At 56.0% G+C, this 25,459-nt stretch overlaps 3 protein-coding genes across 17 annotated transcripts in view; 2 read left to right on the forward strand and 1 right to left on the reverse strand.

Annotated features, from left to right (window-relative positions):
* The window catches only part of POLE (DNA polymerase epsilon, catalytic subunit), a 48,572-nt gene extending 37,728 nt beyond the window's left edge, over window positions 1–10,844 (forward strand). For both annotated transcript variants that reach the window (XM_074356533.1, XM_074356532.1), the window contains exons 42-49: window positions 697–829; window positions 2,286–2,484; window positions 3,336–3,467; window positions 3,574–3,767; window positions 7,828–8,028; window positions 8,559–8,684; window positions 9,263–9,352; window positions 9,509–10,844. In XM_074356533.1, the coding sequence (XP_074212634.1) occupies window positions 697–829; window positions 2,286–2,484; window positions 3,336–3,467; window positions 3,574–3,767; window positions 7,828–8,028; window positions 8,559–8,684; window positions 9,263–9,352; window positions 9,509–9,622 (1,189 nt within the window). In that variant the 3' untranslated portion in view covers window positions 9,623–10,844. The remainder of the gene's footprint in view (window positions 1–696; window positions 830–2,285; window positions 2,485–3,335; window positions 3,468–3,573; window positions 3,768–7,827; window positions 8,029–8,558; window positions 8,685–9,262; window positions 9,353–9,508) is intronic.
* Window positions 10,845–10,891: 47 nt separating this feature from the next.
* P2RX2 (purinergic receptor P2X 2) lies at window positions 10,892–15,972 on the reverse strand. 14 transcript variants are annotated; one of them, XM_074356566.1, is made up of 12 exons: window positions 15,661–15,972; window positions 15,166–15,301; window positions 14,999–15,070; window positions 14,798–14,873; window positions 14,607–14,703; window positions 14,342–14,422; window positions 14,076–14,214; window positions 13,556–13,686; window positions 13,244–13,334; window positions 13,051–13,116; window positions 12,900–12,977; window positions 10,892–12,707 (listed from the first exon to the last, which is right to left on the reverse strand). In XM_074356566.1, the coding sequence occupies exons 1-12, from the start codon at window positions 15,834–15,836 to the stop codon at window positions 12,603–12,605; spliced, it is 1,248 nt and encodes a 415-aa protein (XP_074212667.1). In that variant the 5' UTR covers window positions 15,837–15,972; the 3' UTR covers window positions 10,892–12,602. The 14 variants fall into 14 exon arrangements, with proteins under 14 accessions (XP_074212667.1, XP_074212659.1, XP_074212666.1 ...); XM_074356558.1 differs by having other exon boundaries at window positions 10,892–12,977; XM_074356565.1 differs by lacking the exon at window positions 14,607–14,703 and having other exon boundaries at window positions 10,892–12,977; window positions 15,738–15,972.
* A 35-nt stretch (window positions 15,973–16,007) lies between these two features.
* On the forward strand, window positions 16,008–23,765 carry LRCOL1 (leucine rich colipase like 1). The gene is made up of 4 exons (XM_074356570.1): window positions 16,008–21,972; window positions 22,897–23,022; window positions 23,102–23,227; window positions 23,305–23,765. Exons 1-4 carry the CDS (start codon window positions 21,883–21,885, stop codon window positions 23,653–23,655), a joined length of 693 nt encoding a protein of 230 aa, XP_074212671.1. The 5' UTR covers window positions 16,008–21,882; the 3' UTR covers window positions 23,656–23,765.
* The last annotated feature ends 1,694 nt before the right edge of the window (window positions 23,766–25,459 follow it).

Here is a 25,459-nt window from a genome sequence, read left to right on the forward strand (position 1 = left end):
GACTGTTTTAGTGTCTTACTCTGCTCATTATGACATCTGTGTCATCCCTGATTTGTTTTCAAATTGATAGATTTTTCTTCTTACTATGTATTGTATTTCTCCACTTCTTTGCACACCTGGTGATAGTAGATGGGGCCAGGCGCTGTGAATCTTGCCATGTCTGTTGGATACTTTGACGTCCTTGTAAATATTCTTGCTTTATGTTGCGTTACGTGGGGACAGCTTGATCCCTTTGGGCATTTTTTGAGATTTATAGGGAAAGCCAGAGCAGTGTTTAGTCTAGAGCTCACTATTCCGCTGTTGAAGCAGACTTTGGTGAACACAGCCCCAGATGCCTCGTAAGTTATAAGACGCTCTGATGGGGTGGGAGCCGGCACCCAGTTGGCCTTGTGTAGTTTTCTCACACATGCGAGACCCATGCTTGGCTGAGGGCTTGAGGGGGAGCCTCAGTGCACCTCGGGGCTCCTTCCACACAGCCCTCGCCTCTCATCCCCTCAGCACTGGTCCCAGTTACTCCTCCTTGGTGCTATGTTTCTCATCTTCCCTAGAAAGTTTGAAGGATGATAAAAATCTGCATCCACTCTAAATTCATTTTTAAATAAGTGGAAGGTAAACAGATAATAAAACAAGGAAAGTGGAGAAAGGGGGGGAAACTATTGATTTCATTTGAGCAGTTTCTGTTTTGTTTCTTTTTAGCATCCATTCTAAAGAGATCTTCCATTCTTTGACAATTTCTTTCTCTCGATGCTGGGAATTTCTTCTCTGGATGGATCCCTCTAACTATGGTGGAATCAAAGGGAATGTTCCATCTAGTATTCACTGTGGACAGGTAAGAGGCAACAGGCTTGGAGAACTGAGTGAGGCCACTTTAGGTGTCCACGCTTCTCCCTTCAGCACACACATGGTGGTTACAGGCCAAGTGCCAGGCACAGGTCTGGGCCCCGTGGTGCAGCAGTAAACAGGAGGGAGTCCGTGCTCTCACAGAGTCTGAGGGCAGACGTCACGAACAAGCAAACCAGTGGGTGCAGAGCACAGTGTCAGCACAGTTGGAACAGAGCGGGGGGTGGGGGCTGGTCCAGACAGGGAGGCCAGGGTGTCCTCGGAGTGGGGGCAGGCCCCCAGTGCAGGGCTGCCGGGGGCACAGGTGTGGGCACAGAGCAGGCCACCTAGGCCTGAGGGCCTTAACAGAGACTTGGCTTTTAGTAATGGGGAGATTCTGAGTGGGGAAGTGTCAAGGCCTGAATTCACTTGGGCCCCGTGTGGACACCACCACCAGGTGTGACTGGGAGCACCAAGGAAGGTGTGGGCGGGGCAGGGTGCAGTCAGGGAGAGGGATCAAGTGGGTACTGAAGGTGGAGTGGACAGGCCAGCAGGGGGAATTTGGGGTGATCCCCGGGCATATAGGTTGGGAGGGGTGTGCCTGGGTGTGTGAACCCAAATGGCTGTGGGGAGAGGGGAGGCATGCTTGGCAGGGGCATGTGGTGTTTGCCATGCCTGAAATTTGCTTAACGTGCGGAAGGCCAGGTGGTGACGGGTGTCTGGGGCAGGGTTGGGGGTAGGGACTTGGTGTCATCCGTGAGCCTGGCAGCTGGGGCTGGTGAGATCACCTGGGGGTGAGTGCAGGTTGGGAGGACTGAGCACTCCTAGGGCAGGTCTCCACGGAGGAAGCCACCAGTGGGTGGTGGAGCCTCCAGAACCAGAGAGCGTTCCCAGAAGCAAGGAGCTGTGCTGCTGAGAGCCATGCAGACAGGCTGCCCTTGGTGGTGGGGTAGGGAGGTCCCCAGAGACCACGCTGCAGGAGAGGAAGTGCAGGCCGTATAGATGAATCAAGGGAAGGCGGTGGTGGCTGCTGCTGTTAAGGATGGCGGCCATTAGAGGTGAGATGCTGCAGTGAAAGGGCTGTGGGGAGGGCCGTGGTCAGGCGGCAGGGGCGGTCTGCCAGAGAGCCAGATCCTTAGTAGAACCGTCTCCATCCCAGGAGGGGGCCTGGAACTCAGGAGAACTGCTCACCCAGGAAGCCCCCTTGATTCTTCCCTTCCGGGGAGGTGGGAATTGAGTAATTTTCAAGTGAATCCTCTGAAACAGCAATGAGAGCAACAGCTGGCTTCTGCACCAGCACGCTCTGAATGGCTTGCTCCTTAGAGTCGTCGTCCTGCGGGGCCTCACCCGGGCATGGGGACATGGGATGAGGAACATCACACTGGCCAGACCCCGGATCCACCCAGCGTGCTTCCCGCTGTGAATGCCACTGTGGGGAAGCCTGACTGGGGTGGTCTCTGTCACAGCGGGACTCCCCCAAAGAGGGCAGAGCCGAGGAGGAGGGGGAGCCTGAAGAGGAGGAGGAGGAGGAGCAGGAGCAGGAGGAGGAGGAGGAAGGCACACAGGAGCTGGATGTGGAGGACTTGCTGGAAAACAACTGGAACATCTTGCAGTTTCTGCCACAGGCAGCCTCCTGCCAGAGCTACTTCCTCATGATTGTTTCCGGTGAGTCGTCCACGCTTGCCATCACGTCTGAGTCCTGCGGTGGGGGCGCTGTGGCCCCGGCAGGAGGAAGCACACCCAGCGTCGGGGCCCCGGGGTGATGGAGAGGAGGCCCCTCGGCCTCCCACAGAACCAGTGAGGAAGGCTGCCCAGGCGTCACCGAAGGTCCTGCCCCCGGGGTTTGTGCGTGTGCACGTGCCGTGACTAACACAAACCCCGAGAGAAAAGTTTAGGCCCTTCCTGAATCAGCTGCCCCTCTGGCTGGTCTTTTTTTCACAACTTTTGGTATAAGAAACTCCTGTATTTGATCTGGGTTTAAAGACTTAGTATTTACAACCCAAGGCACCTAGGTTGATACGCAGATGAAGTGCATCTCAGAGCGAGGCATCAGAACAGAACGAGTAATGGAGAGCGTCATAAATGAACTGGCAGCGGGTACGCAGCATAGACGTGCCCACGTAGCTCGCGGCGGAGGTAGTTGTGTTTATGATTATTTTATATTTTGTCTGCTTGTCCTTGAGTCCTTCACTTTCTTAAGTTCTCTTGCAATGTGGGCCTCGTGGAGTTTCTGGAGAGGGGTGTGCTCCCTGGGAGTCAACGCAAACCCTCTATGGCACCAGTGTGAAGGTTAGCGTGCGTCACCTTGTTCAGCGGCACGCTTTCCCTCAGTGTGAGCTTGGGCATCAGCGAGTGCCCTGCTCATTCCCATCTCTCTGACTTTGGCTCATCTACATGCAGCAAATAGAATCACCACTAATAATGGCATCTCAGCCCAGCCTGGTCGGCGGGTGCTGGAATGCTCCAGGCGTCGCTGACTCTGGGGGCCTGTGGCTGAGCCTGCCCTGTCTCTGCAGCCTACATCGTGGCCGTGTACCACAGCATGAAGGAGGAGCTGAGGCGCAGCACCCCAGGGAGTACCCCGGTGCGGAGGAGGGGGGCTAGCCAGCTCTCCCAGGAGGCCCAGGCGGGGGCCGGAGCCCTCCCCGGTGAGCACCCTTGCTGTGTGAGGCCACCACTGGGGTCCCCAACTCCTTCCCTCAGTGTCCTCATTACTGCAGAGTAGGCAGCAGGACCGTGTGCGTCTCTTCCCAGGGATGATCACCTTCTCACAAGACTATGTGGCGAATGAACTCACTCAGAACTTCTTCACCATCACTCAGAAAATTAAGAAGAAAGTCACAGGCTCTCGGAACTTGACCGAGCTCTCAGAAATGTTTCCTGTCCTCCCTGGTTCTCACTTGCGGCTCAATAACCCTGCTCTGGAGTTCATCAAATACGTGTGCAAGGTGAGGAAGTGCACGTGATGTGGGTGCAAGTCACTTGTTTATTCCACAACACTTTCGGCACCCCACTGCATGCAGCCGCTGTGTGAGGCGTTTGGGGCTCAGAGGTGGACGAGACAGGAAAGACCTCTGTCCTGGATCCCGCACTCCACTGAGGGTCAGGTGGGCTAAGAGGGGCGGGGCAGGTGAGGAGGCCCTCTGATGGGGCCAGGCTGACCCTGGGACTGAGAGGACCTAGCTGTGTGGGGATCTGAGGGAAGAATGAAGTCTGGGTGGAGGGGAGGCAGAGACCCCGGGGGACGATCTGGCGGTGCTGGTGGAAGGCGGAGCAGCGGAGCAGTGGAACAGCAGTTGCTTACGGGTCACGTAGGGCCGGTGGGACAGGCTAGGAACTGGACGGAGCTCCCCGAACATCTGGGCCACTGTGGAACCCAAGAGGAGAGCCTTCTCAGATGCTAAATGCCTTTCTGGGAAGGGCAGGCTCAATCAGCGATGGGATAATATTACCAGATAAGGACCCAGCAGGCGTCATCCCTTACAAAGCACTTTACTGTCCATTAAGTTAACCTCCCAGCAAACTGCATTTCTCAGTGATCAAGTGACTTCTGACTGTGGTTAAGAAATGATTTCACATACCATTTTAATTCCTTGGTAGGCTTCAGAAATTTAAATTTTTATTTTTATTATGGTGTAACTTACATACAGTAAAATTCACCATTTGTAGTGTGCATTCCATGAGTTTTGGTGAAGGTACACAGTCATGTACCCACCACCACAGTCAGGATACAGGACGTTCCGTCACCCTCCAAATTCCCAACCCCTGGCACTGGCTCGTCTGTCTGTCCCGAGGTTTGTTCGCTTTTTCAAATCTGTGGTAAGAGTCACTGTGCAGTGCGGTGGTTCGAGTTCTCACAGACGGAGAGAGCTGTGCATCAACGGCAAGGTTGAAACGGTCACCACCACCCCCCCCCCAGAAAGCCCCCCGTGCTTCTCGTTGGGGCCCCACCCTCCTCTCACCTCAGCCCCGAAACCAGCCGTCCGCCTTCCGTCCTGCGTTGGGACCCCTCCCAGAATATCACATGAGTGGAATGGCTGGTTATGCAGCCTCGCGGGTCTGGCGTCCTTCACACAGCAAAACGCACCTGGGGTTCCCGGGCCAGGAGCTGCTGCTTGTTTCCGTGCTTAGTTCTTTTCCCTGGCTGAGTGCTGTTCCACCGTGTGGGAGAACCACACTCTGCTCACTTGCCCACGGACATTCAGGCTGCTTTCACTTTTTTTTTTTTAAATGTAAATACTGGGGCTTGAACCCAGGACTTCATGCATGCTAAGCATGCGCTCTACCACTGAGCTATACCCTCCCCACTGTTTTCACTTTGTGGTGATTATTAATAAAGCTGCTATAAACATTCTCAAAAAGGTTTTTGTGTGAACAGAAAGCTTCACTTCTCTTGAGTAAAATCCGAGCAGGGAATTGCTGGGTGGTTTCTAAAGTGGCTGCTCCGTTTTGCCTTCTCATCAGGGCGTAGGACTAGAGTCCAGCTGCTCTGCCTCCTGCAGGAACTTGATGCTGTTGATTTTCAAGATTTTATCTGTCCAGATAGGTGTGTAGTGGTGTATACCATTACGGTTTGCTTTTGTTTTTTGTTGGTGGTTTTTTGAATGACAGTTCTGTTTACTGGCCTGTGGTCGACACATTGGATTCTTCTGGCTTAGCCACCTCTTTCGTCAGAAGTCCAGTGTCGTGCTTTTAGCTTCATTTCCCTAATACTAAGATGAGGGTTGTTTCACGTGCTTGTTTGCTATTCATGTCTTTAGTGAAAAGTCCAGATCTTTTGCCCGTTGTTAAAAATTGGGTCATTTTTCTTACTGTTGAGTTTTCAGAGTTCTTCATATGTTCTGGATACAAGTTCTTTATTAGCTCTTGTGATTTCCAAATATTTCCTCCCAAACTTTGACTTGCCTTTTCAAAATTTCTGTAACAGATTTTTTCAATGAGCAGAAGACCTTAGCTTTGATCTAATTTATCGCTTTTTTATGGGTTGAGGTTTTGGTGTCATATCTGAGAAATCTTTGCTTTAACCAAGGTCACAAAGGTTTTCTCTCTTTTTTTTTTTTTTTGACAAGTTGTACAGTTTTAGGTTTTAGGCTTTATATTTAGTCTGGTCCATTCTGAGTTAATTTTTGTACAATGTGTGTGTTACAGGTTGAGGTTTGTGTTTTGCATAAGCATATCCAGTTATTACAGCACTGTTGAGAAAATTATCCTTTCTCCATTTATGTTTGTGCGTTTTTCAGAACTCAATAGCAGTGGTCAGAGTGGGCATCCTTGCCTTGTTCCTGATCTTCGGGGGAAAGCAGTAAGCACGATATTATCTGTAGATTATTGCGGGGACAACCCTCCAACAGGCTGAGGAGGTTCCTTGATAATTGTCATTTCCTGAGAGTTTTAATCATGAGTGGATGTTGAATTTTGTCAGGGGCTTTTTCTGCATCTGTTGCGATGATCCTATTGGGTTTTCTCCTTTAGTCTATTAATACGGTGAATTACACTGATTTCCTGCATTCCTGGGGATAAATCCCACTTGGGCTTTTTTTTTTTTTTTTTAAATAGAGGTACTGGGGATTGAACCCAGGACCTTGTGCATGCTAAGCATGCGCTCTACCGCTGAGGTATACCCTCCTCCCCAACTTGGTCTTCATGTATTATCCTCTTTATAGATCAGTGGGTTCCGTTTGCTGGTATTTTGTTGGGGATATTTGAGTCTGTACACATGACAGTTGTTCTTCTGTAGTTTTCTTGTACTGACTTCGGTGCTGCTATCAGGGTGGTGCTGCCTCACAGGATAAGTTAGGAGTGTTATCCCCCCTGTGTTTTCTGGAAGATACTGTGTAGAATCAGTATTACTTCTTCCTTAATGTTTGGTAAGTTCACTTCCATTTTTATCTGTCTCTTCTAATTCAATCCAGTGTTCTTCCTATGTAAAGGGCCTGTGTAATGTATATATTTTTAAACAAACAGGGGTATATTGCCCAATAGGCTGTCAGTCCTTACTATAAATGTATTTGTGACAGAAAGAGAAAGAAAATGCCATTTGATACCGTTTATATGTGGAATCTAAAAAAAAAAACAGGACACAAATGAACTTACTTACAAAACAGAAGCAGACTCACCAACATAGAGAACAAACTTATGGTCACCCGGGGGTATAGGGGTGGGAAGGGATAAACTGGGAATTTGAAAAGGCACCTCTTGGGGGGTGATGGAAATGTTAGCTGCCTTGATTGTGGTGGTGGTTTCACATTAGTTTACACATCTATCAAAAATCATCAAATTGTACGTTTGAAATACGTGTAGTTGACAGGAACCAGACCACGATAAAGGTGTTTAAATAAATAAGTAAGTAAACGTTCTTGTGAACTCCTCTGCTTTGCTTCAAGTTTGATCACAAGCACTTACCCCAGAGAAGCCTTCTGAGCAGTGTCTGGTTCTGTGCTCTTGGCACTGGGCTAGGACAGCAGGGTGTGAGGGGTGGGGGAGGCCTGTGAGTCAGTCAGACCTGTCCTGTCCTGTCCTCTTGTTTACAGACAAGAGGTTAGTGACTCGCCTGTGGCTCTGCAGGCACCACTGTGGGAGTCTGACTTCCACTGCCAGCACCACAGCACCACGTGTGTGAGAAGAGACTTTTCTGGGCTGACCCAGGAATCCCTCCACTGTAGAAGGCTGAACTCTGCCACTTTGCAAATAGGATAGAAAGCTCTGGTAGACTTCGGACTGCCTGTCACAGAGGAGGAAGGAGCCAGTAAGGACGGCGAGTGGCCACCTTGGTGCTCCAGAGTCCCCTGGAGCTGAAAGAGGCCAGCAGGCGTGTGGCAGGGCCGGGCCTCCACTCTTACGGCCTTGAGTTGGGGACCTGCTGATGTGCCCTCTGATGCTTCTAACGTGAAAAGGAAGAGTTGAGATGATGCTGAGAAACAGCTTAAAGAGTTGGCCGTAGGGTTTTCTGGTGCAGAGAGGAGCAGGGCGTCCTGGGAGCGCCCCTGACGTGGGCTCTGTTCTCCGCAGGTCCTGTCTCTGGACACGAACATCACAAACCAGGTGAACAAGCTGAACCGAGACCTGCTTCGCCTGGTAGACGTGGGCGAGTTCTCAGAGGAGGCCCAGTTCCAAGACCCCTGCCGCTCGTACGTGCTCCCTGAGGTCATCTGCCGCAGCTGCAACTTCTGCCGGGACCTGGACCTGTGCAAAGACCCCTCCTTCTCTCAGGTGGGCCAGCGCCACCAGCCCGTCCCTGGTAGGGTCAGAATATTCAGGCGTCAGACAATTGGAGGGTCCTGCTATATCCCCTCTCATGTGACCCCAGTCTCCACCGTTTTTGGGTTACACCTGCTGGGCCCCCTGCTAGCTTTCATGTGAATTAGAAACAAGCACCCTTTTAGGGGAGAGTATAGCTCAGTGATAGAGCGCATGCTCAGCATACACAGGGTTCTGGGTTCAATCCCCAGTACCTCTTCTAAAACCTAATTACCTCCCCCACAAAAAAAAAAAATGAAAGAAGAACCCTTTTTCACGCCACTCAGCTGCCACGTGCCAGACCCTTGTGCTGGTAAACAGGACACAAATTGATGACAGTGGTGATAGTGTGCCCTGGGGCTGTGGGCAGGCGGGCCGCGTTTCTCACCCAGAGCTCCCCATCCCTTCTCGACTCTGGGGTCCCATCGGGCTGGTGTGGAGAAGCTGCTGAGGAAGGCTGCGTGGAAGGGTGACAGGGCCGGGCCCTTTCCTTCTCTGCCTAGGATGGGGCCGTGCTGCCTCAGTGGCTCTGCTCCAACTGTCAGGTCCCCTACGACTCTTCAGTCATCGAGATGGCCCTGGTGGAAGCCCTGCATAAGAAACTGATGGCCTTCACCCTGCAGGACCTGGTGAGCAATGGGGCCTGGCGCTGGGTGCTGTTCTGTAGCCTGGCCCCCCTACCCTCCAGTCAGCAGAGGGCTTCTCTATAAGCAGTTTGCCTCTTAGGTCAGGCCTTGTAGACAAGCCTAGTTGACTCATTCTTACAGCGCCTTTTGGGTACCTACAGTGGCCAGGTACTGGCTTCATGGACCTTTTATTCTAGTGGAGGGAGAGTGACAGTAAACAGCACAGATAAAGTGTGTACGTGGTGGTGAGAGCACAGAGGACAGACGGGGACATGTGTGTGCAAAGGAGGGGGCTTTCAGTGTAGATGAAGGAGTGGTCTCACCAAGAGGGAACATCTCAGCCAAGACCCGAGGGAGGTGCTGGGATCCATGCAGAGAACAGCCGGTAGCCTGGTGTGATGGACAGGGGAGCCCCAGACTCGGAGTCAGGGGTGGGGTGTCCACAGAGAGGGAGTTTGGTTAAAGCCCATTATCGAGTCTCAGGTTTTATTCATAGTTGACGTGAAGGCCATGGGGGTAGGGGGAACTTGCCAGGCACCAGGCGACTGGCCAGCGCTGACCAGGGATGCTTCCCACTGCAGATCTGCCTGAAATGCCGGGGTGTGAAGGAGACCAACATGGCCGTGTACTGTAGCTGCGCTGGGGGCTTCTCCCTCACCATCCACACCAAGGTGGGGCTCCCACGGACAGCCGACCCTGCTGCCCAACTTGGCCATTGGCCCTCTCTGTGCTTTGCCCACACCTGCCCTTCCCCTTACGCACCCAGGCCTCGGCCTTGCACCCCTGTGCCTCCTCCGGGACGAGGTTGCACTGTGTCGTTCCTGTAGGTCTTCATGGAGCAGATCGGGATCTTCCGGAACATTGCCCAGCACTACGGCATGTCGTACCTCATGGAGACCCTGGAGTGGCTGCTGCAGCAGAACCCCGAGCTGGGCCACTAGCCAGCGGGGTGGTGTCCCCATTCTCTGCTCCAACTTCCCGCATCCAAGATGAGCACCCAGGAGAACGATCCTCAGAGTTTTTGGGGAGCAGATCACACAGCTCAGAGGAACATGATCCAGCCAGAGCAGGAAGTGGCTCCAGGTTCCCCATGCCCCCGGCCTCGGTCAGGGCAGCCCTCTCTAGGCCCAGGAGGGGTCGTTTCCCCTGTGTGAACAGCCCTCCCCACAGCCTTCCCACCCTCTCCTCTGCTGCCTGCCCGGGCTGCGCCCAGAGGTCTTTCTCTGAGCTCTGGTAGGGTCTGCAGCCCCGGCTCTTTAGTCACGGGCTACCGCGGAGGGATGCTGTCCTCCGGGTCCGGGGAACCTTGACCTCAACCTGAGCATCTCTGAGTTCTGGGCTTCTCTGTCTGTGGACACTTCCTGGTCAGAGCAGGGTTTGCAGAGGGGCTGTATTGGGGTGTAGTCACCTTGCGTGCAGCAGCGAGACGGCTGGGGGCTTGGCTGCAGTGGGTGTGGCACCCCCTCCTCCTGAACCTGCATGTGCTGTAAGGGGCCACCGCAGCAGGGGACCTGGGGACCCAGGGGAGGAATGAGGCACACCATTACCTCAGATTTTGATATCATATGTCAGCACCTGGATTTTAGAAAGATACTTCTTAACATGCGAGACCAAGTTCTTCCCTGCAGCCCTGAGGGTGGGCGGGGCGGGAGAGGACGCAGCAAAGGACAAGAGCTGTTGTGTCGGTGGAGGCGCTGTTCCTGCTTCTCAGCCTCAGGGAGCAGCCCAGGACCTCTGACCCCAAGGGCCTGCCCAGTCTCTGAGTGCCCGAGGCAGAGAGGGCCCTGGGCCGTGTCTTTAAACTTGGACACTTACCATCGGCTTGCTCAGGGCCCTGTTGCTGGTGTGGGCCTTGCAGGTTTTCCGTCCCAGGTGGGGCTGGGAGTCGGCCTTCCAGCGACCGGGTGCAGCCTTTGCTGAGCGTGAGTCTCCCTCCATTCTGCCAAGAGCCCCAGAGCACAAGACCAACTCTGCCCCTCACTTGTAACTACAAAAGCAGAAAAAGAAAAACAGCCAACTTGACGAGGCAGCAAACACATTAAATGTGAATCATAAACTCAGAAACCCCTTAATGGGTGGGTGGTGGGGCCCCACTCCTGGATCCGGAGCCTGGTTTAAATTCATCCTTGTTGTCTAATTTAACACTTGGAATTTCCATGTGAATTTTACGTCTCCTGTGTTTGTGCACTGTGCCTTGGTCTCTGGAAGAAAACTGACTGACATGTGTCCGTCTGGGCTTGTCGGCCCCTGGGTACTGCCCACCAGGTGTGTCCAGGCCCAATGACTGCAAGAAACCTGACTCTGCTTGGTGATGGAGCCGGTCAGCCCCAGATGGAGAACAAATCAAATTAGGGCCGGATGGGAGGAAGAGGGCAAACCAGGCTTCCTGGAAGCGGAGACGGAGAAGTCCCAGGGGGCACAGAGGAGCCTGAGGTGGGGCTGCGTGCCTCACCCCTACTGTGCTCCCTGCAGCAGGGCTAGGGGCACTGGGTGCTGGCTGCCTCCACAGCTGCTGGCAGCTCCCTCGGATGCCAGCTTAGGGACCGGGAGCATCTGGGGCGGTGGAGGGTCCCAGGTCACTCACATTTGGGATGGGAAACCTGAGCCTCCGGCCCTGGTTCTTGAGCTGGAGCCCAGCCCCAACTGGAAAAGCCAGTTTCTCTAAAACTAGAGCTGCATGTCTGTGAGCCAAACACTCAGGGTGTCACGGGCACTTGGGTGACCTGTGGGGCCAACTGCAAGCTTAGGAGGGTCTGCAGGGGTGGCTGGATAGGGGCTTCTCAAGTGTTCGCTGGCTCCAGAGTGGGGCCGACCCAGTTGGCAGATGGGAGGGCCAGCCATGACCTCAGGAGTGCTGTGATCACAGGTGAGATGGTCTGCAGGAGGCACTGTGCCTCAGACCTGCACACCCATCACTTGCTGGAGAAGCCGCCCTCCACCGGGTTGTGGTGTCCCTCAGAGCAGGGCCTGGCCAGGTAGAGCTGCTGGGTGGGATGACAACTGTAGCATCCAAGGATGCAGCCTGGCTAACCCAGTGCCAGCTCTCCACGCTCCACCTCCTGCCCTGTCCACCCCTGCTCCCCGGCACCAACGTCCTTCCCCCACGTCAATCCCCGTTTTAAGTAGAGCCTCAGGGCCTTGACAGGCGTTTTGGTTTAAGAGCCCAATGTGACCTAAGCTTTCCTTTTCCTTGGAGGCAGCTCTCACAGCCTCCCCTCTGGCTTTCTTCTTCCTCGAGAGGTGCCATCCTCTGCCCCTTTTTTGAGGTTTGGAGCCTGGGGTGACCCCTGCAGTTATCCGGTAAATGTGCTCATTAAAGGGCAGCTGCTGGGCGGGTCCCGGGATCCTCACGTACTCTCAGCCTGTGTGTCCTCCACCTCCACTGGCCCCCAGGTCGGACGTGACTGTAACCTGGCTGGACGGGGCAGCAGACATGTCCGCACACCCTGCACCCAGGCTGGCTAGAGGGAAGCTGAAAACCAAGGACACCAAGAGCCCTCGTGTGCATATTTGTCTTCAGAGCCTCAATATGCGTTTCCCCAAAAAGGAGGCCAGAAGGTACTGGTCACGGGTTTATTAGACACTGGACATGTGACTTCTTGGCTACAAGGCGAGCAAAGGGCCAGGGTAGTGGTGGGTGGGTGGGGAGGAGGTAGAGGTGCAAGTGGGCACTCGCCCCTACAGGCCCCTGGGCAGTTGCGGGACGGGATGGAGGGCCATCCCCTCATGTCATCCCATTTGCTTGGGGGTCCTTTGGCTGCTGGTTTTGCTGAGATGCAGTGTTGAGGGTGTGGGCAGTGCCCAGGTCCAAGGTCCCAGCCGTGCTGCCAGGGTAGCTGGGAGCTGTCTCAGGGCCACACACTTCAGGGGCCCGGACAGGCCCAGGTCTCTGGTGCAGCATGGCGGAAGGTGGGAGTGGGCTCAGAGCTGGGCCAAACCTCGGGCATCTGTGAGTGTGTAGTCCTGTTGGGAAGGCTGGGAGGCACAGAGCCCTGGTCCTGCACCCCGGCTGGGAGCATCCACCATCTGCTCAGATGGGGCGGAGGTGGGGCGAGGTCGTGGGGGTGGGACAGCTCCTTCCTGGCTCTGCCCTTCACCCTGAAGATGGCCTGCCTCCCCGGGGTCTGTGGAGCAGGGATAGGGTGGGGGAGGGGCCTGGCCCAAAACAAGGGCCAGGGTTACAGGCCAGCTACCTGAGGAGTGTCTTGGGGTACACACCTTGTCGAATTTCTTATGGCTGTAGACCTTGTTTTTGTTCATGAATGTTAGCAAGATCCAGTCGCACAGGAAGGAGCCCTGAGGCCAGCAAGACCAATGCATAAGGGCCTGGCAAACCCCCGACGTCCCCAACCCTAGCGTGCATTCTTACCACCCCGATGGAGGTCAGCGCAGTGGCCAGGTTAATGATGGTGGGGATCAGGCTGAACTTCCCTGCCTGGCGGGGAGAGGCTGCCTCAGCTGGTGGGGAGTGGGTGGGACTCAAGGGAGGGGCGGGGTGGAGTGGTGCGGGAGACAGAGGCTGGGCCAGCCTGAATCCCGGGTAGGCAGGGTGGGCAAGTCACCTGTCCGTGCACAATGATGTCAATGCGGATCCCGTAGGCTTTGATGAGTGTGCGGGTGGTGCTGCCATTTATCTTGTAATACTTGGCGAACCTAGGACCCGGAAGTGTGTCAGAGTCTGGGACAGAATGACTGGGTGCGAGAGCCCTGGCTCTGACCCTGAGGAGCATGGTGGTGGGTATGCCCATTACCCAGGGGGCAGCTCCAAGACTGCTGACCACTGCGCCCCCAGGCTTTTGGGCACCTGCCCTACTTGCTCCTGGACCTCCACAGCCAGGGCAGACAAGAACCCAAGTGTCCCAAGGCCAAGGTACCTGAAGTTGTAGCCAGATGAAGCTGGGACGTGCTTGGGGTCAAGCCTCCGAAAGGAGTATTTGGGGTTGCACTTTGATGCCGACAGGTCCAGGTCACAGTCCCAGTTGATAATGACCCCAATGACACCACCCTGCCCAGAAATGAGCACAGAGACTGGTCAGACTGAGTTCACAGAGAGGACTTCAAGAGCCCTGGGGTCCTGCTGAGGCTGTGCGAGGGGCATGCTGGGGGCATCCAGGGCAGCTCGGGGCAGAGAGCTGGAGAAGGGGGCTTGTTGAGTGCCCTGCTTCTGAAGCATGAGGATGCCCGTGGCCAACTGTGTGACCAGGAGTCAATAATTTAGCAGGAGCCACACACCCGGATGGGTCAGGCGATCGTGTTTCTCTTTCCTCTGCCCGAGCAGGGCCAGGGCTGGCCAAGACTGTAGAGGAACTCAGCTGTAATGAGACCCTCTGTGTGCAGGTGGGAGCCAGCACCCAGGACAGCTGCCCTGCCCACTTTCCCTGGCTGCGCCCTCACCGTGTGTGCCAGCTCCGTGAAGTTCTCCCCTGCCTGCTCCACGATGTAGCCCAGCTTGAAAATGGGGCAGTAGAGGTCAGAGACCTCATGAAATGTGCAGTGTTTCAGGTAGCCATCCTTCCGGTGCTCGATATTGCCCCTGAGGACAAGGCCCAGCGGCATCAGGTGGAGAGAGGGCAGAAGCCTTGCACCCCCAGACAGCACATTCCAAGGAGGCAGCTCCCACCCCAGCCCGTCCCTTGTTGCCGTGGCCCAATGGCTCTTACTTGGAGAACTGGAATTTGGGGTAGTGGATGCTGTTCTTGACGAGGATGGTGAAATTGGGGGCCATCTTACCGAGAAACTGGCTGAGGAGGCACAGACTGGGTGTGTTTAGTCTCCCCTCCCCCCACCTTCCCCAGCCCCCCCTGGCTGCGCTGTCCTCCCCTCCCCCTCCCCCAGCAACCCCGGCTCTGGTCAGCGAGAAGAAAGGAGCAAAGCGGAGTGGCTCTTGGTTGGTCCTAGGTGGGTGGGGTCACCATCCGCGCACACCTGACTGAGGCCCCGTCTTCCACCGGGCACCAGCCGGTCACCTCGCAGGTCTTGGAGGACCCGTGGTAGTAAGGTACGCAGCGCCCGGTTCGCAAGCCTGCGGGCAGACGCGCGCTCAGGTGGCGCGGGGCGCGCCCCGGCCCTGCCCCTGCACCTGCCCCTGCCCCTGCCCCTGGCTGGCGCACACTGACCGTTTCCCAGCATGTCCAGCTGCCCAGCCACACAGTCCTCGTCCGAGTCGCAGGTGGCGCTGTTGACCCTCATACTCTAGGGAGGGGGCTGCTTGGTCAGGGGCCCCGACACCCCTTGCCCCCAGGCGCTGCTCGGTCAGTGCAGCTGACCAGGCAGGGCTCCTCCCTCCCCTCCCAGCTCTGCCCTCGACTCGGCCTCACCTCGGCGCAGGTTCCGAGGCTCTGGAAAGGGGTGACCTCTATCCTGGTGATGATGCTGAACACGCTGCCCCCCTGAGCTCAGAAAGAAAGGCGGGTCGGCCGGCGGGGGCGGCTGGGCCACCGTTAGGTCCCACTCTCAGGGTGCTGGGGTGGGGGGCGGGGCGCACCTCGGGGGGTTTCACGTACTCCTCCACGTCCCACACTTTGTGCTCGGACAAGGTGATGCCTTTGACCTTGGTGATGACGGAGCTCTCGGGGCCCGTCTCGCTGTCCTGGTAGCTCTTCTGCACGATGAACACGTACCTGTGCAGACGGACAGAGCCAGCTCTGGAGCGGACACCGGGTTAGACTCGGGATCCCTCCCTTACCAAGTCGGCTCGGCGCCCGCGGGATCGAGGCTCCATCACCGCTCCTCGGAGGCCGGGTAGGCTTTGCGGGCCGGGAGGGGCCAGCCCGGTCGCCCCCAGCGTTCTCCAGCCCCTGTGCCCGTTCTCGCCGGGCGACCTCCTTGCTCCCAGCCCAGTGTGGCCCCTGCCATTTAGGACTCCCCGGCGGCCCCTCCCCGGGCACTCCCGCCCCTGGGGACCCCGCGGGGCACCCCATTCCCCTGAGTCCCCTTCCCCCGGGCTCCCCCTCCCGGCGCCGGGCTGGCGCGCACCCACCACACGAAGTAGAGCAGAATGAGCAGCTGCACCGAGCGGTACATGACGCCCAGGCGCCGGTTCTTCACCACGATCACCTTGGGCGTCTCGTAGTCCCAGAACGCGGACCAGCAGCCCCGGGCCAGGCGCCGGGCCGCGGCCACCCCCGCGGGGGGCTTGGGCTCGGCAGCCGCCATGGACCCGGAGGGCTCTCGAGGGCTGGGAGGCGCGCGGTGCGGGCCTGGCGGGCTGGGGCGGGGCTCCGGCGCGCCCTCCTCCTGAGCGTGGCCTCGTCTGTCCCGCCCCTCCCGAGGGGCCGGGGGTGTTGGGGGGTGCCGGGTGGAGACACCCAGCGCACCTGGCGGGTGTCGCCAGGCAGGGCCGGGCGGGGGCCGATCCAGGGTCGCGGCAGCCCTCGCCCCCGGCCCGTCCCCCAGCCCGTCGGGGAGGATGTGAAGACGGATCAGGCCCGGGGAGGGCACTTAAGCGGCGGGAGGAAAACCGGGCGAAGGACCGCCCACCTCCTCAGCGTCTCCACCGGCGTCTGATCTGCACCGCGCATTAACCCCGAGGAGCAATCCCTTTTTAAAAAAGTATGTGTACGTCGTTCCCATTTTTATTGAGATACAATAGACGTGAAGTTGTGTAAATGGAAGGTGTACAAGGAGATGATCTCCCAAGGCAATCCCGCCTCCAGGGTCCAGACAAAAACCTGGATCCCTTCCTCGGCCCAAACAGCCCTCTTGCTTTTATCTACAGATAGGTGTCAGGGCCTTCAGTTCCAGGCTCCTCCTCCACCCAACCCCCCAGCCTCCTTTCTCACCTGGATTTCCGCAGTGGCTCCCAACTGTACGCCTCGATCCATTTCCCACTCCCCACCCCCTTTGCAAACCAAAGGTTTGTTTTTTCTTTTGTTTTTTCTTTTTGTATCTCCACACCCATCTCTTTATTCTGGAGCAAATCCCAGACATCATAGCATTTCCCAAAATGATCAATGTTTTACACTTTTTTGAAATGAAATTCACATAGCATTTAATGAACTGTTTTAAAGAACTGTTTGTTGAACAATCCAGTGAAATTTAGTACGTTCACAATGTTGTACAACCACCATTGTCTACTTTCAATCATCACCAAATAAAACCCCTTACGCATCAGGGGAATATACCCTGCAGGGGAATTCACAGAATCGTGGAATATTTGCCTTCTTGTGTCTGACATCTCTCACTTAGCATGAAGTTTTCAAGGTCCATCTGGGTTGTAGCCTGTGTCAGTCTTCCCTTCCTTTTTATGGCAGAATGGTATTCCATTGTGTGGATCGTCCACGGTTTATTCATCTGCTGATAAATGTTTGAGTTTCTAAGTTTTGGCTGTCATGGCTAGTGCTGCTCTTCGTGTGCAAGTATTTGTTTGAACACTTACTTTCAATTCTTTGGGGTATATGCCTAGCAGTGGAATTTCTGGTTCGTATAGTAATTCTGTGTGTAACTTCTTGAGGAAACACCAAAATGTTTTCCAAGCAGCTGAATCACTTTACATTCCAATCAGCAATAAACAACAGTTCCTACTTCTACACCTCTTTGTCAATGCTTGTTATTTTCCATTCATTTGGTTATTGCCATCCTAGTGGGTGAAATTGTGTAATTTTTTGGATCAATGCCTAGTCGAGTCCCTTGCCCATTTTTGCATTGGGTTGTCTTGTTCAGTTGTAAGAATTCTCTCTGTGTTCTGGATACCAGATCTTTATAAGGTATATGATTTTTAAATATTTTCTCCCATTGTTGGTTGACTTTTCACTTTACTGATAATGACGTTTGGTGAACAGAAGTCTTTAATTTTAATGAAGTCTAATTTATCTATTTTTTTCCTTTTTTTGCTCGTGCTTTTGGTGTCATTTCTAAGAAACCGTTGCCAAATCCAAAGTCAGGAAGATTAACCCTTGTTTTCTTCTAAGAGTTTTATGACTTTAGCTGTTATATTTATATATTTAAAATTTTTTATTGTATTATTTATTTTGAGGGGAGGTAATTAGGTTTATTTATTTTTAGAGGAGGTACTGGAGAGTGAACCCATAACCTTCTGCATGCTAAGCATGAGCTCTGTCAAGATAGCTCTCCCTATCTTGAGCTATGCCCTCCCCTAAGCTGTTATGTTTAGATTGTCAATCCATTTTGAGTTAACTTTTGCTCTTGGTGTGAGGTAGCCCTCCAACTTCATTCTTTTGCATGTGGATGTCCAGTTGTCCCTGCACCACTTGTTAAAGAAACTATTCTTTACCCATTGAAGGGTCGTGCTTGTAATGAAAATCAGTTGATCATAGACATAGAACTTATTTCTGGAGTTTCTATTCTATTCCATTGTTCTATCTGGGTATCCTTATGCCAGCACCACACTGTTTGGATTAACTGTAGCTTTGTAGATCTGTTTTAGAATATTTTTATCACCCCTATAAGAAACCCCATCTCTGTTACCAGCTCCTTCCTCCTCATGTCCCCTGCTGTGGTTTCAGTCCTCAGCTCTCAGACACTCAACCCTGGCTCAGATACTGACCCGGGCTGTCTCTGGAAGTGGTGCTGACTCCTGGGCTAGGTTCTTCGGAGACTCAGGAGCAGCCAGCCCCAAGGAGGGGTGGCCCCACCTGAGGCCGCCATGCTGTGAGCTGTTCCAGCCATCGTGGATGTGCGGGTGGAGAAGCCACATCTTTAGGTCACCTGACTGGCCTTTGTCACATAACTCCAAGTAAGAACTGAGCCCAACCAACCCACAGACCTGGAGAGACAATAACAAATTGCCCTTTGAGCCACTGACTTTTGGGGTCTGTGAGGCAGTGGTCGCCTACTGAACCCCTCACAGCCCGGCACCAAACCCGGAGTTGTCCTGGGTTCCTTGTGCCCTTGGCTCCCACACCCAGTCAGCACCTGGTCCTGATTCTCGCAGCCACATCCCCACAGCACCATCTCTCATCCTGCCCTGAGTTGTGCCCCCTGCTTTCTGGGACCCTCTCTGCTCTTGGGGTTCTTGTACCTGATGGTAGGAAAGGGCCTGATCCTCCCACTGCCCCCTACACCCAGGCTCTGCCCTCCCCCTCTGCCTGGAACTTTCTCCTGCCTCCTGCCACCTGGGGAACCCCACCTGGAGAAGCTCGTCCTCCCTCCCAGCATCCCCACCCTCCCCTAAAGGCACCTTCCACACTTTGCTGGCAGGTGCATTTCCCAAACTAGACCAAAGACTCTTTCCTAGGTGGCAAGGTCAGGGCCATGGGGTGGAGTGGAAACAACACACATCTTTCCCTCCGTAGAGCCCAGCATGCAGTCAATAATAGGTAGGTCAGTAAACGTGAGTTGAATGAGCAATTCGTGCAGACCACCCCTGTGAGAACAAACAGCCAGGGCTTGGCAGATGCCCAGGCAGGTGGGTGGGGACCCTGAGTGAGAGAGGTCGGCTCCAGGGGCGCCTGAGGGGGATGCTGGTGGGGAGGGCGGGGTGGCTGAGCAGGGTGGGGGGACCCAGCAATGGGCTAGGGGCCACATTTGGCCTCTCTGGCAGGTCCTGAGTTGAGAAGCTGTGGTCACTGGCCCCATGCTGGCCGTCTGGGCCGACAGAGGCTGCAGCTGGCCCCGGGACTGTGGTTGCACCCTGCGTCACGGGTGGCCTGGCCGCTGCCCCGAGCATGTGGTCTCTCCCGCGGAAGGCGGTGAGACTTCCTTGTGAGAGTGAAGGCGGGGACAGAAGACAGAGAAGCGGAGGCCGGGGAGATGCTCCAGTGATTCTGCCACAGCTCCACCCTGGGCTCCCTGGAGTCTTTTCTGGAAGCCACAGCCTGGCCAGCCTCAGTCTCCACAGAGGGGCAGGTGGGACCCAAGATTCAAAGGTAGGACCGCCGACTCCTTCAGCCACTAGCAGCTGCCAGAGGTAGTTTTCCTGCCAGAAACATCACACGGTTACTGACGTGTTTGTCCCTCTGTGTGGGAGTACGCCGGGCGGCCTGCTCGGGACCCGTGTCAGGGCTGACCTCTGACCTTCCTTTCAGAGAGTGTCAGAGGCAGGGAAGGTCACCAGTGACATGAGGAGCTTATGCCCAGATATGGTCACTATGGTTTTGTTGTGTAATTTAATTGCCCGGGATTTGTCAAGTTTGGGGCAAGATTTGGCATCAAGCTTCTGTTTGGCAGATTGAGATACTATGGAATCATACCTGACAGTGACATTTGGAAAAAGCCAAATGGGGAAAGGTGCCTGATCTGAGAGATTTATAAGCAAATATCCAATAAAGGGGACCCTACATAGGAGACTATTTCCAAATAACCAGGGGCTGTGAATGTGTGATTCTGCAAGCTATGCCTCCAGGGCCCCTAGAGGCAGGTCTGTGGTCTTTGTTTAAATTATGGTAAAATACACACAACGAACAATTTACCACCTCAGCCATTTTTAGGGGCACAGCTTAGCGGCATTAAGCGCAGTTGCACCGTCAGGTGACCACCCCCACCAGCCCTCTCTGAGACACTCATCCTCCCACACTGAAACGCTGTCCTGTCCCTGTGAAACACTAACCCCCTCCGCCAGACCCTGGAAACCAGCGCCCTGTCTCGGTCTCTGTGGACTTGACTCCCCTGGGGACCTCACAGGAGCGGGATCCTTTTATGTCTGGCTCAGTTAGCTGAGCACGTCCTCAAGGTTCATCTGTGTGTGGCCGGTGTCAGAGCAGCCTTTCTTTTGAAGGGGAATAATCTTCTGTTGTGCGTATGGGCCACATCTTGCTTATCCATCCATCCATGGGTGGACACCTGAGCTGCTTCCACCTCCTGGCTCTTGCGGGTGCTGGGCTGTGAGCACAGGGGGGCTGTGACCTTCTGGAAACTGGATGTCTCCACGGGGCACAGCGTGTTCCCGTGCTGGGCTGGCTCTTCGATCGGTCAGGCACGTCGTGCCCAACTCCGTAAACTGGGCCTGTAAACTTCCTAAGGGCCTAGAGGTTTGAGACAAGAAAATGGGTTTTTCTGGGTTAAAGTAGAGAAAAGAACACTACAAGTTTGAAATTTTGAAATGTTCAAGTTGTGATTCAGATTTACCTTTTACATAGTTATAACCTAATGACAGATTTGATATGATATAGAACAGGGTTTACAAAGTTCGTACAATGGCTACGTGGTTGCTGTTTATCTTGGAAACCACTGATGTGATTCATTGTTTGCTGCCATCTTTCTTGAATCGTGTGGTTAGCGGCCTCTGAGACCTTTGACTGACTAGACATGGGGGGTTTTTAAGGGCGGAGCTGTGTCCCCCAAATCCATATGTTCAAGTCCTAGCCCAGGACCTCAGGATGTAACTGTCTGTGGAGATGGGGGTCTTTAAAGAGGTGATGAAGGTAAAATGAGGTAGAGGTGATCAGGGCACGGACACCTGCAGGCTGGTCATGTGAGGCCTCAGCGGGAACAGCCCTGTCCATGCCCTGATCCAGGACTCGCGCCTCCAGGCTGCAGGCTGCGCTTGTCTGTGATGTTTGTTACGCAGCCCAGGGGACTGTGACTGGTTAGGGGCACACCTGGCTCCTCAGGCTGGTCCGAGTTGGAGGTGGGGCTGCGGTTACCAACCCAGTGCTGGTGTCTGGGGCCGACAGAGAGTCTGTGGTCTCCTTCCCAGCCTGGCCACTCCAGGCTGCTGTCTGTCTGTAGATTCCATCTCCCAGGACAGAAAGTGTGTCTTGGGTTCCATTCTGGAGATGCGATGAAACTCAAGAGCTGCTTCTGAGTGGAGGGCGAGGAGCCTGGGTGGACCGGGGCCAGGGAAGTGTGGGCTGGGGGTGCCTGGCGAGGCCTCGGAGCAGACTGGATGGGCTGCCCAGAGGCCCGCGCACCCGCTGAGCTGCGAGGCTCTCCAGGCTGGGGGAGACCTGCAGACTCACCCTTGGCAGTCTGCCTGCCTGTGGCATGCACCTTTGATAGACAGTGTCCCAGCTCCACAGGCACACTTTTTTGAGGAAAAATTTAAAACACTGTTCTCATACCCATGTTGAAATAGACTTTGAAGTGCTTGTTTATTTATGTGTTTTTTTGTGGGTAGAGGGAAACTAAGTGTGTTTATTTTGACGGAGGTGCTGGGGATTGAACAAGGACCTCAGGCATGCTAAGCCCACGCTCTACCCCTGAGCCACACCCTCCCCACTAAGTTTGAAGAATCCATTTGGTGGAGAACGATTGGGGTGGGGCACCCCGTGACACCCTGGCACCCACAGGCAGGGCTGCAGCGATGGCCAGCGCTAGGCGTCTGCTGCTGCTGCTCTGCCTGCTGCCTGCGTCCCTGGCGTGGAGGAGAAAGGGCCTGGGACAGTCCTACAAGGTAAGCACCACGTCTCCAGTCGCCAGGCCACAGCCCACACTGGTGGGAACCCAGGCCCCTTTCCTGCCCCTGGGGCTCTGTGCCCCTTCTCCTCCCACCCCATCCTGCCACCTGGTCCCTGCCGCCTGGCACAGAAGCTGCTCGGGGAACCCAGCACGGAGGAAGAGAGTGGCCGGGGCAGGTGTGGAGGAGGAGGTGAGGGGGAAGGCAGGGCCAGTGGGTGCGCAGGTGGGGCTGACAGCGAGCGCCTCGTGGTGTGACGGCAAGGACCACGTGATCTTCCGTCTGTCATGTGGACTGGCTCTGTGTCACTCCTGGATCCTGCCTGGTTCATGGGGCCCCCTGCACAGCGAGGATGCAGGAGGTGGGGGAGGGGCGCAGACGCCCTGCCAGGTGGGCTCCCTTCCACCAGGGCCCTCCTGTTTCTTTTCTCCAAGTCTATCCCCCAGAAACCAGGGGGTGCTCCCCTTGGGCCCCCACAGTCCAGAGCCCCACCCTAGAAGTGGGCTCCCTCCTCTGTCCTTGTTCCTCACCTGCAGGGCCTCCAGCACCTGAGCTCAGGGACTTAACTCTCAGCTGGTGAGAGCTGTGGTCTCTTACAACAGTATAACCCACAACAGTGGCTCTCTGGGGCCTTAGTAATTTTGAGATTGTAAAGGAGCTCGGAGACCACATTTCTGAGAACTGAGGGCAGGCCCCTCACAGAAGGTGAGCAGGTGGCTGGCCTGGGCCTGGGCTCCTTGCTGGCTCTGTGGTCCTAGGCCAGTCATTTACCCTCTCTGAGCCTCAGTATCTCACCTGTAAAATGTGAGTGGGGAGAAGGGGGCCGGAGGCTTCATCCTCAGCCCTTCTTCCCACCTGGCTGCTGGGCCCCACCGCCTCCATCATCCTCTGTGGACCCTCCTGCCTCCGTTTTTGCCGCAGTGGATCGGGGAGGCCTGTGAGAGACACGAGGAATGCCAGAGCAGCTGCTGCGTCAAAAACAGCCTGAGCCCCCAGAAGTTCTGCACCCCCCGGAATGTCTTCCAGCAGTGCCTGTCCTGGCAGAAGGTGCGTGGAGGCGGGGAGGGGGCGGCCCTGGAGGGAGGTTGAGGGCCTGGCAGGAGGAACTGGGTCTCCATCTCTGCAGCCGAACGGGCACTCCTGCCAGGGCCACTCGGAGTGCCAGAGCGGCTGCTGCACCACCAACGGCTACAGACCGCAGATGTTCTGCACGGCCAGGACGCTCTTCCTGCAGTGCCTGCCCTGGCGCAAGGTGCGGGCCTGCGGGGGCGACACGGGGTGGGGGGCGGGCTGGGCCGACCCGTCTGACCACTGCCCTCCGCCTCCCAGCCCAGGGGGGACTTCTGCCTGAAGCACAGCGAGTGCCGAAGTAAGTGCTGCGTCAGGCTGAGCGAGCTCAGCAGGCACCGGTGCGTTCCCCGGAGCGGCATCCTGGCCCAGTGCCTGCCCCCAGTGAGTCCCGGGCTCCGCCTCCAGAGGTGGACTGGCCTCTGTTTCCCTCTCCTGCAGCAGGAGCATGAGGGGGCGGCAGAGGGCACAGCCGTGGGCGGGTGGGGGTGCTCGGGGCCAGCAGGGGGCAGCACCCCGCCTCCGGGGACTGACACCTGCAGGGCTGGACCACCCAGGCCGGACCCTCCTCCTCCTCCCTCCCATCTCCTTCTGGAGTCTTCCATGGGCTGAACTGCAAACCTGGAGGAAAGAGTTCAGTGAGGCAGCCCCTAGAGGGCAGCCCCCCAGGACACAGAACATGAAGAGGCCCATGGGGGATCTAGGGGGGCAGAGGGAGATGATGGGAGACGGGGGAGGTTGGTGCGGGTGGGGCACCAGAGGTAGGGGGCTGGGGAGGGGAGGTGGGTACAGGGGGTGGGGGGCCACCAGAGGTAGGGGGCTGGGGAGGGGAGGTGGGGGTGGAGGGGTGTTGGGGCACGGTGACTGCGGATGTGATTTGGGTTGGAGAGGACACTGGGGTGAAGCTTTTGAGCACCTGTTTTGATGCTCAAATCCATAACTTCAGTCTGACTGTGAAGGTCTCTGACCCTGGAGGTTAAGAACCAGACCCTTTTGAGCCCCTCCTCACCTGCTCCTGTGGTGCCTCAGACCCCAGAGCAGCACTGGGCGAGCTGGTGCCCACACAAGTGAGTCCGAGGGTGTCTGGGCAGATCCACCGGTGGAGGCGGCAGTGCCGGGGAGAGGTATCTGGCCCTTAGGGTGCGCCTGGCCCCAAAGGCCAGCTCTCTTCTGCTCCTGCCTCCGGGCCTGGGTCTCCCTGTGTGTTTCCTAGTTCTCACCTTGTCCTCCAGTGACGTGGACCCCGCGGACGTCCACTTGTCAGGCCTGAGTCCAGCAAGGTGGGAGCCCTGCACCGTGGCTCAGGCCACTCTTACTGGGATGGTGAAAACCTGCAGGGATTCGTTGTCTAAACGGAAACTTCTGAGACCAGTCCTGTCCTGGTCTGTGAAAACCAGTCGCAGCCACTGGAACCTGCGTATGATGACGTGGTGACAATAAACCTACTGCCCTGACAGAGTGAGCGTGTCTGTAGACAGATGGAGGCCACGGCGCCGCCCTGGGAAGCCCGCTTAAGCAGAGATCAGGTCTCCCTGGGAAAAAGGGCAGGTGCCGGTGGCGGGTGTAACTCCTCACTGCACATAGAAGTCCTCACTCAGGGTTGTTCAAACTGAAAAGGCTCCCTTGACCTTGCTGACGGCGCAGTGAGGACATGGGCACCGACCCCCTGAAGACTCCTGGGGGCCATGCGTTCACTCCTCCCCCTCCCTCAGTCCCCAGGCCGCCTACCTGCCTCCAGAGCAGAGGCCCTGGCTCTTCTGGAAACTCTTCTTGGGGGCAAATACCACAGCCCGCTCCTCTGTTCCCCGGACGCCAGAAAGTTAACTCTCACTGGAGACCGGTCGTCCTCAGCGCCCGTCACCCGCACCTGCAGGCTTCTTTTCCCGGCTCTGTTACAAGCAATCCCCCCTCCTCCCTGCCTCCCGGGGGGCCCTGGTGAGTCACTGGGCAGCCCAGTGCCCTGAAAACCCACACCGCTACAGAAGTCTGCTCACCTTCCATTCACTGCCACTCACAACTGGAAGTGACCCCAGTGTCCCTGGGTGAGCCAGTGGATAAACAGTGTGCCCTGTCCCCCACAGACGGCGTGGTCCCATTGTACCATCCTCCAGAAGAGACCCCTGGACGGAGACCAATTAGTGGCTGCAGGGCTGGGCTGGGAGGAATGCGGCCGCGACAGGAGGCCTGGGGTGAAGGAACAGCAGCGGCTGCCTGTGGTGGGCTTCCAGGAACGCTGGCCTCCCTCACCTCCGACCTGGCTTTGCAAGTCAGCATTTCAGTGTAACTCATGAGATTGACGTGAAACAAATCTGGTGTGGCCTAGGGCACGCTGGTGTGTTTTGTGGTTGTGTGGACAGATGGGAGGGGACAGCGGTGCCCTGAGGAGCCAACCGCGCTGCTGTCTGCTTCTGGTGAA

The sequence above is a fragment of the Camelus bactrianus genome, chromosome 32 (genome assembly GCF_048773025.1).
Source record: "Camelus bactrianus isolate YW-2024 breed Bactrian camel chromosome 32, ASM4877302v1, whole genome shotgun sequence".
Lineage (NCBI taxonomy): Eukaryota > Metazoa > Chordata > Mammalia > Artiodactyla > Camelidae > Camelus > Camelus bactrianus.